Genomic DNA, 15,168 nt, shown 5'->3' on the forward strand with positions numbered 1-15,168 from the left:
TGGCCTGGGGCCCTATCGCGACAGAGACCCCCATATCGCGACAGAAATCCCCTCATCATGACAGGGAGCCCCATATCATGGTAGGGGTCCCCCATTTCTCCTCCTTGACTTGGGGATCTCACAAACCAGAGAAAGGGATGAGCCCCATATCCCGGCAGGGATCTCATATCGCGACAGGAGCCCCTGCATTGCGATAAGGACCCATTGCCATTTATTCACATAGCTTTGGGTGACCCATGGTGAAGGGGGGGTTGATCCCATGACAGGGACCCCTTTTGGTAACAGGGCCGCTCATATCGTGACAGGGACTCCTTATTGCGACAGGGACCCCCTGCTCCTCATTTTCCCAGAGCCCCACAGTACCAGGACAGGGGGTGCCCCATATCACGACAGGGATTGTTTATCGTGATAAGAACCCACGTTCTGCAAGGGCTTTGTATCGTGACAGGACCCTGGATCGCTCTGAAGAGGAGGATCAATAAAGGACCCCCATATTGTGACAGTGCTCCTGTATCATGACAGGGCCCCTGTGCCAAGGATACAGGACCATGAGGGGCTGCTGTAATCGCTGTGAATCCCCGTTATCGCGACGGGACTCCCCATATCGTGACAGGGACCTTCAGTGATCAATAAACTGCAGAGTCCCGACTTGCCTTGTGTCGTCATTGGGGCTGGGGGAGGGGGGGGTGATAGCTGCATATGACGTCATTGCCTGTGGCCCCTGACGTCATAGCAGCGTCGGCTGGGTCCGCTTGGTGACGTCACCGCCGCTTCCTGCCGCGTGTCCTTTACAAGCCCCGCCCCTCCCTCTGGTTTTGGCCTCGTCCCTTTTCCGCCCCGCCCATTCCTCGTTCCTGGCCTCTCATTGGTTCTTTTTGGCCACTCCCCAGCCCCTTATTGGCTCTTCCGCTCCCCGCCCTTCGCTCCTCCCGTTTTCCACCCCCGCTCTCTCATTGGCTCATCCAGACCCCGCCCTTGGCCTTTCATTGGCTCCCCGAGGCCCCGCCTCCCAGGTCCGTCACCGGATCCTCCCGCCCGGCGCCGCCGCCGCTTCCTCCGGGCCCGCTCCGGCCCCGGGAGCCGCTCGGAGCCCCGGGAGCGCGGGCCCGGCCCCGGCCCCGCCATGTGGCTCTTCTCCCGGGACCCGGTGCGGGACTTCCCGTTCGAGCTGGGCCCGCCCGATGCGGATCCCGAGGCGGAGCCGCTCCCGGACCCCGCGGCCCCGGCCCCGCTCTGGCGGCTGCTGCGGGGCCGCCGCAAGGTGGGGGATTGTCGGGGTGGGGGTCCCTTCGTGTGTCCCCTCCCTGTCCCCGCATGGCCACGACCCCGCCATCCCTGCCCCGAGTCCCCCCCATGTCCCCGCGACCCCCGTCCCCTCCGTGTCCCCATCTCCGGTGACCCTCGGTGTCCCCATCTCCGGTGTCCCCATCTCCGGTGTCTCCATCTCCGGTGACCGTCGGTGTCCCCATCTCCGGTGTCCCTTTGTGCCCCAGCTCTCGCTGTCACCTGTCCCACGTCACCGAATGTCCCCTCCACGTCACCGCTTGTCCCCCCATGCCACCCCCGTGTCCCCCATCGCGAGGTCCCAGGTGTCGCCATCCCCGTGTCACCGCTGTCCCCACATCTCCATCTGTCCCCTCGTGTCCCCCTGTCCTGTCGTTACTCCGGCCCCGCGTGTCCCCACAGTGTCCCCCCCTTTTCCCCTGTGCTATTCCCCGCCCTGTCCCCTGCCTGTCGCGATATCTCCTGCCTGTCGCGATGTCCCCCGACTGTCGCCGTGTCCCCAGGCCGATGGCGCTCCGGTGTCGGTGTTTGCCCACAGCCTGGGCCCGGGGGTGGATCCCGGGGCCACCGCGCTGGCCCGGGCGGGGCTGAAGCGGCTCCGCAGCCTCCGGCACCCCAACATCCTGGGCTACCTGGACAGCCTGGAGGTGACAGGAGTGGGGACAATGTGGGGACAATGTGGGGGGGTCACAGGACATGGGGGGAGTGAGGGGATGGGGGTGAGTGGAGGGACATGAAGGGATGGGGACATTGCAGGGGGACGTGAGGACATCGTGGGGACAGGGGACAACGGGAGGACAGTGGTGACAAGGGGAATGAGCGGTCAGGAGGGGACAGGGGGACACTGGGGGAGTTACAGGGACTTGGGGACATTGCGGGGACAGTGGGGACACTGGGGGAGTTACAGGGACATGGGGGGACATTTTGGGAGTGAGGGGATGGGCGTGAGTGTGGGGGACACGAAGGGATGGGAACATTGTGGGGGGACATGGGGGGACATGAACAGATGGAGACACTGGGTGGGGACATGGGGACAATGGTGACAGGGGGAACGAGCAGCCAGGGGGAGATGGGGACACCGGGGGAGTTACAGGGACATGGGGACATTGAGGGGACAGGGGGACAGTGGGGACACTGGGGGAATTACAGGGACATTGGGGGAGTGAGGGGATGGGGGTGAGTGGGAGGGACACGAAGGGACGGGAACATTGTGGGGGGACATTGGAAGGACAATGGTGACAGGGGGAATGAGCGGTCAGGAGGGGACAGGGGGACACTGGGGGAACATTGGGGGACAGGAATGGTGGGGACAGCGAGGGGACAAAGGGGGGACACAAAGGCTTGGGGGGACACAGGGGGTGACAGGAGGACATGGGGGTGACCCCGAGTGTCCCCCCCAGACGGAGCAGTGCCTGTACCTGGTGACAGAGGCCGTGACGCCCCTGCGGCGGCACCTGCGGCTGCACCCCCCGAGCGGGGACTCGGGCGAGCAGGAGGTGGCCTGGGGGCTGCAGCGGCTGCTGGTGAGGGGGGGGGGGTCCCTGAGACCTTTGGGAGGACCCCAAGCTCTGGGTGGGCCCAGGTGGGTGGGGGGATCCCCGTGATCTTGGGGGGAGTCTCTGGGATCTTGGGGTATTCTGGGATCCGGGGGGGGGGGTTGAGATGTTTTTGGCTCCTGGGTGGGATGGGCCTGTTTTCTGAGGGGGGGTTACCGATTTTGGGGGGTCTTTTGCCCCCCCCAGACGGCGCTGGCGTTCCTGGGGGTCTCGGGGCTCGTTCACCACGCGCTGGGACTCGACGCCGTCTTCGTGGACCCCGGGGGCGAGTGGAAGCTGGGGGGGCTCGAGAGGGTGGCGGCCACCAGTGAGGGGACCCCCACCCGCGCCCCCAGTGACCCCCCCCGGCCCCAGGACCCCCCCGAGCTCAGCGACCCCTCCCGAGGGAAGGGGGACCCCTGGTGAGTTGGGGAGGTGGCATTGGAGGGGTTCAGGGGACCACGGGGGTCCCCTGTGCCCCCTCCCCACTGTCACGGCCCCCCCAGGGCAGGGGACATGTGGCGCCTGGGCTGCCTCATCTGGGAGGTCTTCAATGGACCCCTGCCCCGGCCGGGGGCTCTGCGCAGCTTCGGCAAGGTCAGGGACCCCTCCCCAAAAAATCCTGGGGACCCCCTGGGCACCCCCAAACCCCCGGGATCCCCCCAGGCTTGTGGATTCAGCAAATTCCTGCTCACCCCCAGGCTCAGGGGTCCCCCCTCGACCCCCACCCTCGGGGTGTCCCTGACCCCGTGTCCCCCCTGTCTCCCCAGTCCTTGGGGTGTCCCTAACCCTGTGTCCCCCCTTTGTCCCCTGTCCCCCCAGCCCTCGGGGTGTCCCTGACCCCGTGTCCCCCCTGTGTCCCCCAGCTGCCCCCTGGGCTCATCCCGCCCTTCTCGGAGTTGGTGGCAGCGGATCCGGGGGCCCGGCCGGGCCCGGGGCCGCTCCTGGAGCGGCTGCAGCGCCCTGGAGCCTTCCTGGCCTGTGCCCTGGTGCGCACCGGGCTCTTCCTCGAGCACTTCCAGGTGTGCCTTCAGCCTCGCTTCATCCTTGTTCCTTCATACTCATCCTCACGTTAATTCCTGTGCTTTTATCCTCATCCCTGCCTTCTCTTCTTCGTGGTCGCTCCTGTTCCTTTTCCCTGTCCCCATCATAATCATCATCCTCATCCCTATCACTGTTTCCTGAATTATTCCTTCATCCTCATCCCATTCCCATGTTCATTCCTGTCTTTTTATTGTCCTCAGCCTCATTCTCATCCCTGTTTCATCATTGTGCTCCTCATCCCCATCATCATCCTCATCCCTATTGTTTCCTGATTCATTCCTTGATCCTCATCTTCGTCCGTTCCCATGTTCATTCCTTTTCCTTTATCCTCATCCTCATCTCTTGATCCCTGCTCTTCCATCCTCACCTCGCTCCCATCCATGTCTCCTCATCTTCGTGCTCGTTCCCGTTCCTTTTCCCCATCATCATCATCCTCATCCCTATCGCTGTCTCCTGATCCGTTCCTTCATCCTCATCCTCATCCCATTCCTATGTTCATTCCTGTTCCTTCATCCTCATCCTTTGATCCCTACTCTTCCATCCTCATCTCATTCCCATCCCTGTCCCCTCATCATCATCCTTCTCACTCCTATTCCTTCATCCTCTTCCTCATCTTCATCCCTGTCGCCCCTGACCCGGTGGGTGTTTCTGGGCCCCCCTGGCAGGTGCGGGACCCCTCGGAGCGCCGGACGTTCCTGCAGGAGCTGCCGCCTCTCCTGGAGTCCCTGCCGGGGCCCTTCCGGAGGCACAAGCTGCTCCCGAGGCTGCTCGAGGCCCTGGAGCTGGGCAGCGCCGATGCCAGTGCTCTGCCCCCGCTGCTGCAGGTGGGACACCCCTCAAAATACTCCCCTAAAAGCCAAAATCCCACCCTAAAACTTCCCTGACCCCTAAAATCCCACCCACAACCTCCCCACCCTCCCTGCTGCAGGTGGGACCCCCAAAATCCCCCCCCCAGTAACCCCCAGAGCCCCCCAGTAACCCCCCAGTGCCCCCCCAGGTGGCGAAGGTCCTGGAGCCCCCCGAGTACCAGGAGCGAATCGTCCCCATCCTCGTCCGGCTCTTCTCGTCCCCTGAGCGGGGCCTGCGCCTGCGCCTGCTGCAGCTGGTGAGCACTGGGAGGGACTGGGAGCACTGGGATGGAGCTGGGAACACTGGGATGGGGCTGGGAGGGACTGGGATGGAGCTGGGAACACTGGGATGGGGCTGGGAGGGACTGGGATGGGGCTGGGAACACTGGGATGGGGCTGGTGAGCACTGGGAGGGACTGGGAGCACTGGGATGGAGCTGGGAACACTGGGATGGGGCTGGGAGCACTGGGAGGGACTGGGAGCACTGGGATGGGGCTGGGAACACTGGGATGGGGCTGGGAGCACTGGGAGGGACTGGGAGCACTGGGATGGAGCTGGGAACACTGGGATGGGGCTGGGAGCACTGGGAGGGACTGGGAGCACTGGGATGGGGCTGGGAGGGACTGGGATGGAGCTGGGAACACTGGGATGGGGCTGGGAGGGACTGGGATGGGACTGGGGAGAACTGGGAGGGGACTGGGGAGGACTGGGAGGGACTGGGATGGGGCTGGGAACGCTGGGATGGGGCTGGGAGGGACTGGGATGGGGCTGGGAGCACTGGGATGGGGCTGGGAGGGACTGGGATGGGACTGGGGAGAACTGGGAGGGGACTGGGAAGGACTGGGAGGGACTGGGATGGGAATGGGAAGGGAATGGGGTGGAATTGAGATGGGGCTGGGAAGGACTGGGAGCACTGGGAGGGGACTGGGAGGAACTGGGGGGTGTCTATGGGGTTTGGGGGGACTGGGAGGGGTCCATGAACTCAGAGGAGCTTTGGGAGGGTCCCTGGGGGGGTGATTGGGGTTTTTGGGGTCCCTGGGGGTGTTCAGGGGTCTCACACCCCTCCCCAGCTCGAGGAGTACATCGAGTTCCTGCCTGAGGCCACGGTGGATTCCCAAATTTTCCCCCACGTCGCCCACGGGTTCCTGGACTCCAACCCGGCCATCCGTGAGCAGACGGTCAAGGTGAGCCCCAAAATCATCCTGGACACCCCAAATCTCCTGGGAACGCTCCCCAAAAATAACCCAGGACCCACAGAATCTCCTGGGAACCCCCCCAAATCACCCAGGCCCCCCAGACCTCCTGGGACTCCCCCAGAAGTTACCTGGCGATCCCTCAAAACCACCTGGAGACTTCTTAAAAAGTCAAGTAACGACCCCCAAACCCACCTGGGGACACCCCCAAACCACCTGGGTATTCCCAAAATGAGTGGGACTGAGTGGGGACCCCCTAAAATGGGTGGAAATCAGTGGGAACCCCCCCTAAAATGGGTGGGAATCAGTGGGGACCCCCCCAATAACCCAAGCACGTCCTTCCAAATCCACCTGGGGACCCCCAGAATGGGTGGGACTGAGTGGGACCCCCACAAAATGGGTGGGACTTTTCCATCACCTGGAGCCCCCTCCAATAACCCAAGAACATCCTTCCAAATCCACCCGGGCACCCCCAAAATGGGTGAGATGGGACTCCCCCAACCACCTGGGCACCCCCAAATGGGTTGAATGCCCCCCAAATCCCATCTGGGGGTGCCCCCTGACCCCCCCCCTCTGTTTGTCCCCCCCCCCCCCAGTCCATGGTGCTGCTGGCGCCCAAGCTGGGGGAGGGGCGCAGGGGGGGGGAGCTGCCCCGGCTGCTGCTGCGGGTGCAGGGGGGGGACGCGCTGGGACCCCTGCGCTGCAACGCCACGCTGTGCCTGGGGCGCCTGGCCCCCCACCTGCCCGCCCAGGTGAGCTCCGAGACCCCCTGAACCCCCTCTGAATCCCCCCATAACCCCCACGCTGTGCCTGGGGCGCCTGGCCCCCCACCTGCCCGCCCAGGTGAGCTCCGAGACCCCCTGAGCCCCCCCAAAATCCCCCTACACTGGTCCAGTACCCATTTTCCCCTGTGCCCCTCTCCAGACCCCCTTACCTTGGTTTGGGCCACCTGAGACCCTTTTCCCCTGTCCCCTCCCCTCACTGTTCCACCTCATTGTCCCCCTGTCACCCCCCAGATCCTGTCCCCTGTTCCCCCTCACCGTCCCTTGTCCCCTCCCTTCACTGTCCCCTTTTCCCCCCTCCCTGTTCCTCCACCCTGTTCCCCCTCTCACTGTTCCCTGTCCCCTTCTCTGTGTCTCCCTGTCCCCTCTCACTGTCCCGTGTCCCCCAGACCCTGTATCCTCTCCCTGTCCCCTCTCCCTGTCCCCCCGTGTCCCCCTGACTGTCCCGTGTCCCCCAGACCCGCCGGCGGGTCCTGGCCCCCGCCCTGGCCCGGGCCACCCGGGATCCGTTCCCGCCCGCCCGGGCCGCGGCCGTCGCCGCCTTCGCCGCCACCCACGGCTGCTACGCCCCCCCCGAGGTGGCGACCCGGGTGCTGCCCCCCCTGTGCGCCCTCACCGTGGACCCCCACCCCGGGGTGCGGCAGCAGGTCAGGGCGGGGAGGGGGCTGGGGGAATGTGGGGAGGGGGTTTGGGGACTGGGGAGGGGACTGGAGGAATTTGGGGAGAGGTCTGGGTGTGGGGAGGGAGCTGGAGGAATTGGAGAGGGGTCTGGGTGTAGGGGACGGACACAGAGGAATTGGGGAGGGGGTTTTGGGGGGATGGAAGGGACACAGAGGATTTGGGGAGGGGGATTGGGTGCTGGGGAGGGACCCAGAGGAATTAGGGAGGGGGTTCTGGGGGGATGGAAGGGACCCAGAGGATTTGGGGAGGGGGTTCTGGGGGGATGGAAGGGACACAGAGGATTTGGGGAGGGGGCTTTGGGGCTGGGGAGGGATGCAGAGGAATTGGAAAGGGGGTTTTGGGGGGATGGAAGGGACACAGAGGATTTGGGGAGGGGGTTCTGGGGGGATGGAAGGGACACAGAGGAATTGGGGAGGGGTCTGGGGAGGGACCCAGAGGAATTGGGGAGGGGGTTTTGGGGGGATGGAAGGGACACAGAGGATTTGGGGAGGGGGTTTGGGTGCTGGGGAGGGACCCAGAGGAATTGGGGAGGGGGTTCTGGGGGGATGGAAGGGACACAGAGGATTTGGGGAGGGGGTTTTGGAGGGGGAAGGAACACAGAGGAATTGGGGAGGGGGTTTGGGTGCTGCAGGTCCCAATGAAATGGGTTGGGGGTCGCACTGAGGGGGGGTCTCAAAGCAGGGGGTGCTGAGGGGGGGTCCCACAGCAATTTGAGGGAGGGGTCCCGGAGAAACTGAGTGACTCCTTGGGGGGGCCAGGGGGCTATGAAGGGTGGGGGGGGGGGGGGGGGGTCCTGGGGGGTCTCTCACTTTTGGGGTCCCTTTGCCCCGCCCCCTCAGGCGTTCCGGGCCATTCGCAGCTTCCTGGAGCAACTGGAGGCGGCGGCCGAGGCCGGGGGGGTCCAGGAGGGCGGTGAGAAACTGCGGGGGGGGCAAAAATTGTGGGGAGGGGGCCAAAAATTGGAGGAAAAAGGTCCAAAAATCATGGGGAGAGGACCAAAAATTGCGAGGGAGGGCCCAAAAATTGTGGGAAGGGGGAGAAATGAAGGTCAGGGAAATGGGAGGGAATTGGGATAGGGGGAGGAAAGGGGGTGGGGGGCACACAGGGGTGGTTTTGGGGGTGTCCCCACCCCCGTGACCCCCTCCCCTCCCTCCACAGACACCCCCAGCGCAGCCGCCGTGCCGGGGGGGGGGCGCGGGGGGGCTGGGGGCGGCCGTGTCCTGGGCTGTCACCGGTGTCACCTCCCTGACCGCCCGCCTGATGGGGGGCGAGGGGGGGGCGGCCCCCGCACAGCCCCCCCCCACGCAGGGACCCCCGCAGAGCCCGGCCGAGACCCCCGCGGCCCCCCCAAAAGGTGAGTGACCCCGTCCCTCTTTATCCCCCCCCCCCCCCCAAAAATTCCTGACCCCTCCAGCCTTGGGGACCCTCCCCAGCCTTGGGGACCCCCCTGAGCCCTCATTTTGCCCCCCCAGAGCCCCCCAGCGAGGAGCCCCCCCCCGAGGAGCCCCCCTTGGAAGATGGCGATGGGTGGGATGATGACTGGGGGAGTCTGGAGGTGAGTTTTGGGGGGGTGGGGGGGGGCACAGTGTGACCCCTCCCCATCTCATCACACCTGTCGCCCCCCAGGACATGGAGCTGCCCCGGAGCCCCCCCACCAGCAGCCCGGAGGATTTGGGGACCCCCCCGCAGCCCCCCACCCCCACAGAGCCCCCCCCCAGCGCCCCTCCCCCAGCCGGGGGGGGTGATGAGGGTGAGGGGGGGTGGGGGGTGGGGGGCGAGTGGGGCACTGAGGACGCCTGGGAGGCGCTGCCCAGCCAGCACGGTGAGACCCCTCCTCAGACACCCCCAGACCCACCCAAGACACCCCCAGAATCCCCCCGGGACCCCCTCCAGGACACCCACCTGGGACCCCCAGACCAACCCCAGGACACCCCTGGGACCCCCAGAACCCCTCCCGGGACCCCCAGGACACCCCTCAGACCCACCTGGGACCCCCAGGAAATCTCCAGACCCACCCCGGGACCCCCCCAGACCCAGCCAGGACCCCCCAGAACCCCCTGGGACCCCCAGGACACCCCCAGACCCTCTGAACCTCCTCAGACTCCCTTGATCCCCCAGACACCCTCAGAGATCTCCCCAAACCTCCCCCAGGACCCCCATAAACCCCTTGGGATCGTTCCCCATGACCTCTCGATGCCCCTGAGGGACTCTCCAGCCTCCCAGGACCCCTCCCCAATGTCCTTAGGACCCCAGACCCCCTCAGTGACTCCCCCCTGAAGCCCCAGACCCCTCCATCCCCCTGAACCCCCATTCCCTGGGACTCCCTCAGGGCCTCACCCCCCCAACCACTCTCCCCCTGTCTCCCCTTGTGACACCCCTGTCCCCCCACTCGTGCCCCCGATCCCCCTGAGCCCCGTTTTTCCCTTTCCCCTCCCCCGGTGACCTCCGTATCTCCTCAGGGCCCCCGCCGGGCCGGCGGCAGCGGGAGCAGCAACGGCGCCGGGAGCTCGAGGCCAAGCGCCGGGCGGGTCCTCGGGGCCCCCAAAAACTGGGGGCTCGGAAACTCGACTGAGGGGTGGGGAGGGGGTCCTAGAGGAGGGGATTGCGGTGAAAATCCCCTTTGGGTTTTTTTTTTGTGGGGAGGGGGATCGGTAATAAAAACCCCCAGACCCGCAATGAGGGCGCGCGGTGGAGGCGGGAATCCGTGAGGGGGACACGTGACAGCGCCAGCACGTGGAGCTGGGGGCGGAGTCACGCGGCACGAGGGGCGGGGCCACGCGGCGCGGAGGGCGGGGTTGGGGCGGGGCCGGGCAGTCACGTGGCGCGGGAGGCGGGCGGTCACGTGGCCCGGCATGGCCGGCGGGGAGGGCGCGGGCGCCGCCCAGCGGCGGCGGAGGCGGAAGGAGGAGGTGGGGAGGGGGCGGGGGGAGCCCGAAATTTGGGGAGGGGACCTCAGATTTGGGTGGGGGACACCTCGCGACGGGTGGGGACACGGGGGGGGACACGAGGGAGAGGTGACAAGGACACCCCAAGGAGGGCGGGGGGGGGGGACATGGGAAGGGGAGGAGGCAGGAACACCAAAAATGGCGGGGAGGGGGGACCCAAGGGGGCGGACCCCAGGGATGGGGGGGGGGGACACGTCAAAGTGGGGGGGGGGACCCAGAAATGCGGGGGGGTCCAGCTATTGGGGGCGTACTGAAAGGGGGGGGCATTTGAAGCTGAATTTGGGGAGGGGGTCTAAGATTGGGGGTCGCCCATGGGGGTGGGGGGGCTGTGGGCGGTGCCCAGGGGTGGGTTGGGGTCTCCAAGGGGGGGTTGGGGTCATCTTTGGGCCCCCCCAGGACCCCGGGGTGCGGCTGTCCAAGGCCCTGAGCTACGTCCTGCGCCATGGGGCCGAGGCCGAGGGGCTGCCCATGGGCCCGGGTGCGTGAGACCCCAAAATCCCCCCCAAAACCCACCCCAAAATCCACTCAAAAATCTCTCCCAAAATCCACCCCAAAATCCCCCAAGACTCACCCCAAAATCCCCTAAAATCCAGTCCAAAATTCCCCCCAAAACCCACCGTAAAATCTCTGAAAATCCCCCCAAACTACACTCCAAAATCCCCATTAATCTCCCCCGAAACCCACCCAAAAATCCCAAAAAATACCCCCAAAGCCCACCTCAAAATACACCCCAAAACCCACACCAAAGTCCCCGAAAATACCTCCAAAACTAACCCCAATATCCCCCTCAAAACCTGCCCCAAAATCCCCCTTAAAATCCCCCCAAAACCCACCCCAAAATCCCTGAAAATGGACCCCAAAATACCTCAAAATTCCCCCCCAAATCCCCCAAAATCCCACCCAAGAATCCCCCCAAAACCCATCCCAAAATCCCCTAAAATATTTCCAAAACACCTCCTGGGATACCCCGAATTTTCCAGAATGTGCCCTGGGATACCCCAAATCCTTTTGGGACCCCCAAAACATCCCCTGGGACACCCCAAACACCCCCTGGGATACCCCGAATGCCCCCTGTGACACCTCAAATACTCTTTGTGACACCCCAAAATCCCCAAAAAGTCCCCTGGGACACCCCAAACACCCCCAGGGATGCCCCAAAACACCCCCTGGGACCCCCAAATGCCCCCTGAGACCCCCCCCGAACACCCCCAGGGACTCTCAAATGCCCCCTGGGACACCCCAAATACCCCCTGGGACACCCCAAATGTCATTTTGGTCACCCCAAACACCGCCAGGGACACCCCAAACCCCCCCGAGACCCTCCCCCAGAGGCCCTGACGGGGGTCTCGGGGGGGTTTTGGGGTTCAGACGGATTTGTTGAGGTGGGGGCTCTGCTGCGGCTGCGGCGCTTCGCGGGGGTCTCCGAGGGTGACGTGCGCAGGGTGGTGGCCGCTGACCCCAAGGGTCGCTTCGCCCTCCGGCCGGACCCCCTGAGGGTCAGAGCCAACCAGGGACACTCCCTGCCGGTGAGGGGGGGTCTGGGGGGGTCGGGAGAGGGGATTTGGGGGGTTTATGGAGGATTTTGGTGGGGGCTGGAGAGGCGTTTGGGGGTTTACGGGGCATTTGAGGGCTCCCCAAAGGGTCTAAGGGGGTCCCCGAGGGGTTTGGGGGGGTCCCCGAGGGGATTGGGGGGGCTGGAGAGAGGATTTGGGGGGGTTTATGGAGGCTTCGAGGGGTCCCCGAAGGGTTTGGGGGGGTCCCAGAGTGGTTTGGGGGGGTCCCCGAGGGGTTTGGGGGGGCTGGAGAGAGGATTTGGGGGGTTTATGGAGGCTTTCAGGGGTGCCTGAGGGGTTTGGGGGGGTCCCAGAGTGGTTTGGGGGAGTCCCCGAGGAGATTGGGGGGGCTGGAGAGAGGATTTGGGGGGGTTTATGGAGGCTTCGAGGGGTCCCCGAGGGGTTTGGGGGAGTCCCCGAGGAGATTGGGGGGGCTAGAGAGGGGATTTGGGGGGTTTATGGTTGGTTTGGGGGGGTTTATGGGGGATTTTGGGGGGGGCTGGAGAGGGATTTTGGGGGGGGTTTATGGGAGATTGGGGGCTCCCCGAGGGGTCTGGGGGGGTCCTCAAGGGGTTTGGGGGTGGGAGAGGGGATTTGAGGGGTTTATGGGGGATTTTGGGGGGTTTATGGGGGATTGGGAGGGTCCCCAAAGGGTCTAAGGGCGGGTCCCTGAGGGGTCTGGGGGGGCGGGAGAGGGGATTTGGGGGGTTTATGGAGGATTTTGGGGGGCTGGAGAGGGGTTTGGGGGGGGTTTATGGGAAATTGGGGTGGTCCCAGGGGGATTTGGGAGGGTCCTCGAGGGGTTTGGGGGGTCTGGAGAAGGCTTCGGGGGATTTATGGGGGATTTAGGGGTCTTTGAGAGAACTGGGGGGGTTCTGGAGAGGGGTTTTGGGTATCCCGGGGGTGATTTGTGGAATTTTGGGTGGGATTTTGGAAATCCGGGAGGACTTGGAGATCCGGGGTGGGATTTTAGAGATCGGGGAAGGATTTTGGGGATCCGGGGTTGGGATTTTGGGGGTTTCAGGTTGAATTTTGGAGATCTGGGTGGGATTTGGGGATGCGGGGTTCGATTTTGAGGATCCGTTGTTGGATTTTGGGGATCCAGAGTTGGATTTTGGGAGTCCCGGGTTGGATTTTGGGGGTACCGAGTGGAATTTTGGCGATCCCCGATGGGATTTTGGGGATCCAGGGTTGGATTTTGGGGATCCAGGGTTGGATTTGGAGACCCTGGGCGGGATTTTGGAGAGCTGGGTGGGATTCTGGTGATCCGGGGTGAGATTTTAGAGATCTGGGTGGGGTTTTGGGAATCCTGGGTGGGGTTTTGGGGATCCGGGGTTGGATTTTGGGGATCCGGGGTTGGATTTTGGGGGTCTCACCTACTCCAGGGGGGGTGTCCGGGGGTCGCAGGTGCCGGATCTGGAGCTGACCCCCCTGTGCACCCCCGAGGCGCTGCCCCCCACCCTGGCCCACGGCACCCGGCGCCGCCTGTGGGGCCCGATCCGGGCGGGGGGGCTGCGCCCCATGGGGCGGCAACACCTGCACCTGGCGGGGGGGCTGCCGGGGGACCCCGGCGTGCGCAGCGGTGAGTGACCCCCCCCAAAAAAAAACCCCCACCGGGATAGCCCAAAACCCCCCCGGGATAACCCAAAAATTCTTCCTGGGATACCCCAAAAAAAACACCCCGGGATACCCCAAAAATATCCCCTGGGACACCCCAAAAATTCTTTCTGGTACACCTCAAAAATTCCTCCTGGGATACCCCAAAAATCCTCCCCGGTACATCCCAAAAACCCCACTGGGATACCCCCAAAACCCCCCCCGGGACATCCCCAAAAATCCCCCCTGGGGTGCCCCCAAAAAAATCCCTGGGACACCCCTCAAAAATCCTCCTGGGACACAGCCAAAAACCCACCGGGACACCCCAAAAATCCCCTTGGTACACCCCAAAAATTCCTCCTGGGATGCCTCAAAAATCCGCCCGGGACACCCCAAAAATCCATCTGGGACACCCCAAAAATCCCCCCAGGACACCCTAAAACCCCCCGAGATCCCCAAACCCCACAGAGACCCCACACTCACCTGGCAGGGTGGACCCTGATGTGCGACCCCCCCCCCCCCCAAAATAACCCCGGGACACCCCAAAATTTCCCCAAACTCAGCAGGGACCCCCAAAACCCCCCAAGGACCCCCCAAGGACCCCCCCAAAACCCCCCAAGGACCCCCAAAGCTCCCAAACCCTTTTGGCGCCCCCCAAATCCTTCCTCAAGCGTCCCCAAATCCCTTTCTAGAACCCCTCAAACACCTCAAATCCTCCTCGAGACCCCCAAACCTTCCCCCTGCAGCCCCTCAGGACCCCCTAAAACCCCTCAGGACCCCCCCAAAATCCCCCAGGACCCCCCAGAATCCCCCTCCCCACAGGGATGAGGTCGGACTCGGAGATCGCCATCATCATCGACGGCCCGCGCGCGCTGGCGGGTGAGGGAGGCTCCGGATTTTTGGGGTGTTCCCGATATTTGGGGGGGTCCCCGATGTTTGGGGGTCCCCCCCGATGTCCGTGTGACCCCCCCCGACCCCTCCCCACAGACGGGATCCCCTTTTTCCGCTCGGCCAACGGGGTGATCCTGACGCCGGGGGACGCCCAGGGCCGGATCCCCCCCAAATATTTCCTGCGGGTTCTGCAGCTGCGGCCGCACCGTGAGGAGGGGGGGACCCCAAAATTGGGGGGTGGGGGGGGTCGGGGGGTTTGGGGGGAGACCCCAAAATTTGGGGGTCAAAGGGTTTGGGGGGGTTATTCAGGGATTTGGGGAGGGATCGTGAAATTGGGGGGCTGGGGAGGTTGGGGGGACCCCAAAACTGGGGGGGCTCAAGAGGAGCGGGGGGGACTGGGGGATTTGAGGGGGACCCCAAAAGTTGGGGAGGGGTTCGAGGGGGCTCTGGGATTTGAGGGGGACCCCAAAACTGGGGGGAATTGGGGGAGCTGAGGGGGTATTGGGTGGACTCAGGGTCTGGGGGCATTTTGGGGGGTCCGGGGTTGGGATTTGGGGGGGATCAGGGATTTGGGGGGCTGCCGTTGCCATGACAACAGCTCTTCTTTGCCCCCCCCACCCACAGGGTGTGAACTGCCCCTGGACAGACCCTGGGATGAAAAGGGGGGAGAGACCCCCGGATGAGGATTTGGGGGGGGTCTGAGCTCCCCAGGTCCCACAGACTCAAATAAAGCCCCCCTAAACACCACGAGCGTCTCATGGAGGGGTCAGAGCTCAAACCCACCCCCCAAAATAACTCCGGGGGGGACGACCCAGG

The 15,168-nt window shown here is 64.6% G+C and overlaps 2 protein-coding genes across 2 annotated transcripts; both read left to right on the forward strand.

Moving 5' to 3' along the window:
• The first annotated feature begins 1,028 nt into the window (after nt 1-1,028).
• SCYL1 (SCY1 like pseudokinase 1) lies at nt 1,029-9,965 on the forward strand. Its single transcript, XM_058822335.1, has 16 exons — nt 1,029-1,261; nt 1,788-1,931; nt 2,685-2,807; nt 3,027-3,241; nt 3,326-3,416; nt 3,686-3,841; nt 4,529-4,687; nt 4,861-4,968; nt 5,782-5,895; nt 6,501-6,656; nt 7,145-7,333; nt 8,207-8,392; nt 8,526-8,721; nt 8,840-8,922; nt 8,994-9,189; nt 9,827-9,965. Exons 1-16 carry the CDS (start codon nt 1,124-1,126, stop codon nt 9,937-9,939), a joined length of 2,367 nt encoding a protein of 788 aa, XP_058678318.1. The 5' UTR covers nt 1,029-1,123; the 3' UTR covers nt 9,940-9,965.
• Nucleotides 9,966-10,207: 242 nt separating this feature from the next.
• On the forward strand, nt 10,208-15,098 carry TRPT1 (tRNA phosphotransferase 1). Its single transcript, XM_058822364.1, has 7 exons — nt 10,208-10,276; nt 10,709-10,790; nt 11,681-11,838; nt 13,273-13,447; nt 14,284-14,340; nt 14,449-14,559; nt 14,977-15,098. Exons 1-7 carry the CDS (start codon nt 10,220-10,222, stop codon nt 15,033-15,035), a joined length of 699 nt encoding a protein of 232 aa, XP_058678347.1. The 5' UTR covers nt 10,208-10,219; the 3' UTR covers nt 15,036-15,098.
• The last annotated feature ends 70 nt before the right edge of the window (nt 15,099-15,168 follow it).

The sequence above is a fragment of the Ammospiza caudacuta genome, chromosome 32, assembly GCF_027887145.1.
Source record: "Ammospiza caudacuta isolate bAmmCau1 chromosome 32, bAmmCau1.pri, whole genome shotgun sequence".
Classification (NCBI taxonomy): domain Eukaryota; kingdom Metazoa; phylum Chordata; class Aves; order Passeriformes; family Passerellidae; genus Ammospiza; species Ammospiza caudacuta.

Bases quoted from the DNA above. Each gene is read 5' to 3' on its own strand.
- SCYL1 (XM_058822335.1), top strand. From the start codon at position 1,124: ATGTGGCTCTTCTCCCGGGACCCGGTGCGGGACTTCCCGTTCGAGCTG. The intron at 1,932-2,684 runs GTGACAGGAGTG...TGTCCCCCCCAG, and splicing joins GCTACCTGGACAGCCTGGAG to ACGGAGCAGTGCCTGTACCT. The intron at 4,688-4,860 runs GTGGGACACCCC...GTGCCCCCCCAG, and splicing joins CTCTGCCCCCGCTGCTGCAG to GTGGCGAAGGTCCTGGAGCC.
- TRPT1 (XM_058822364.1), top strand. From the start codon at position 10,220: ATGGCCGGCGGGGAGGGCGCGGGCGCCGCCCAGCGGCGGCGGAGGCGG. The intron at 10,791-11,680 runs GTGCGTGAGACC...TTTGGGGTTCAG, and splicing joins GGGGCTGCCCATGGGCCCGG to ACGGATTTGTTGAGGTGGGG. The intron at 13,448-14,283 runs GTGAGTGACCCC...CCCTCCCCACAG, and splicing joins GGACCCCGGCGTGCGCAGCG to GGATGAGGTCGGACTCGGAG.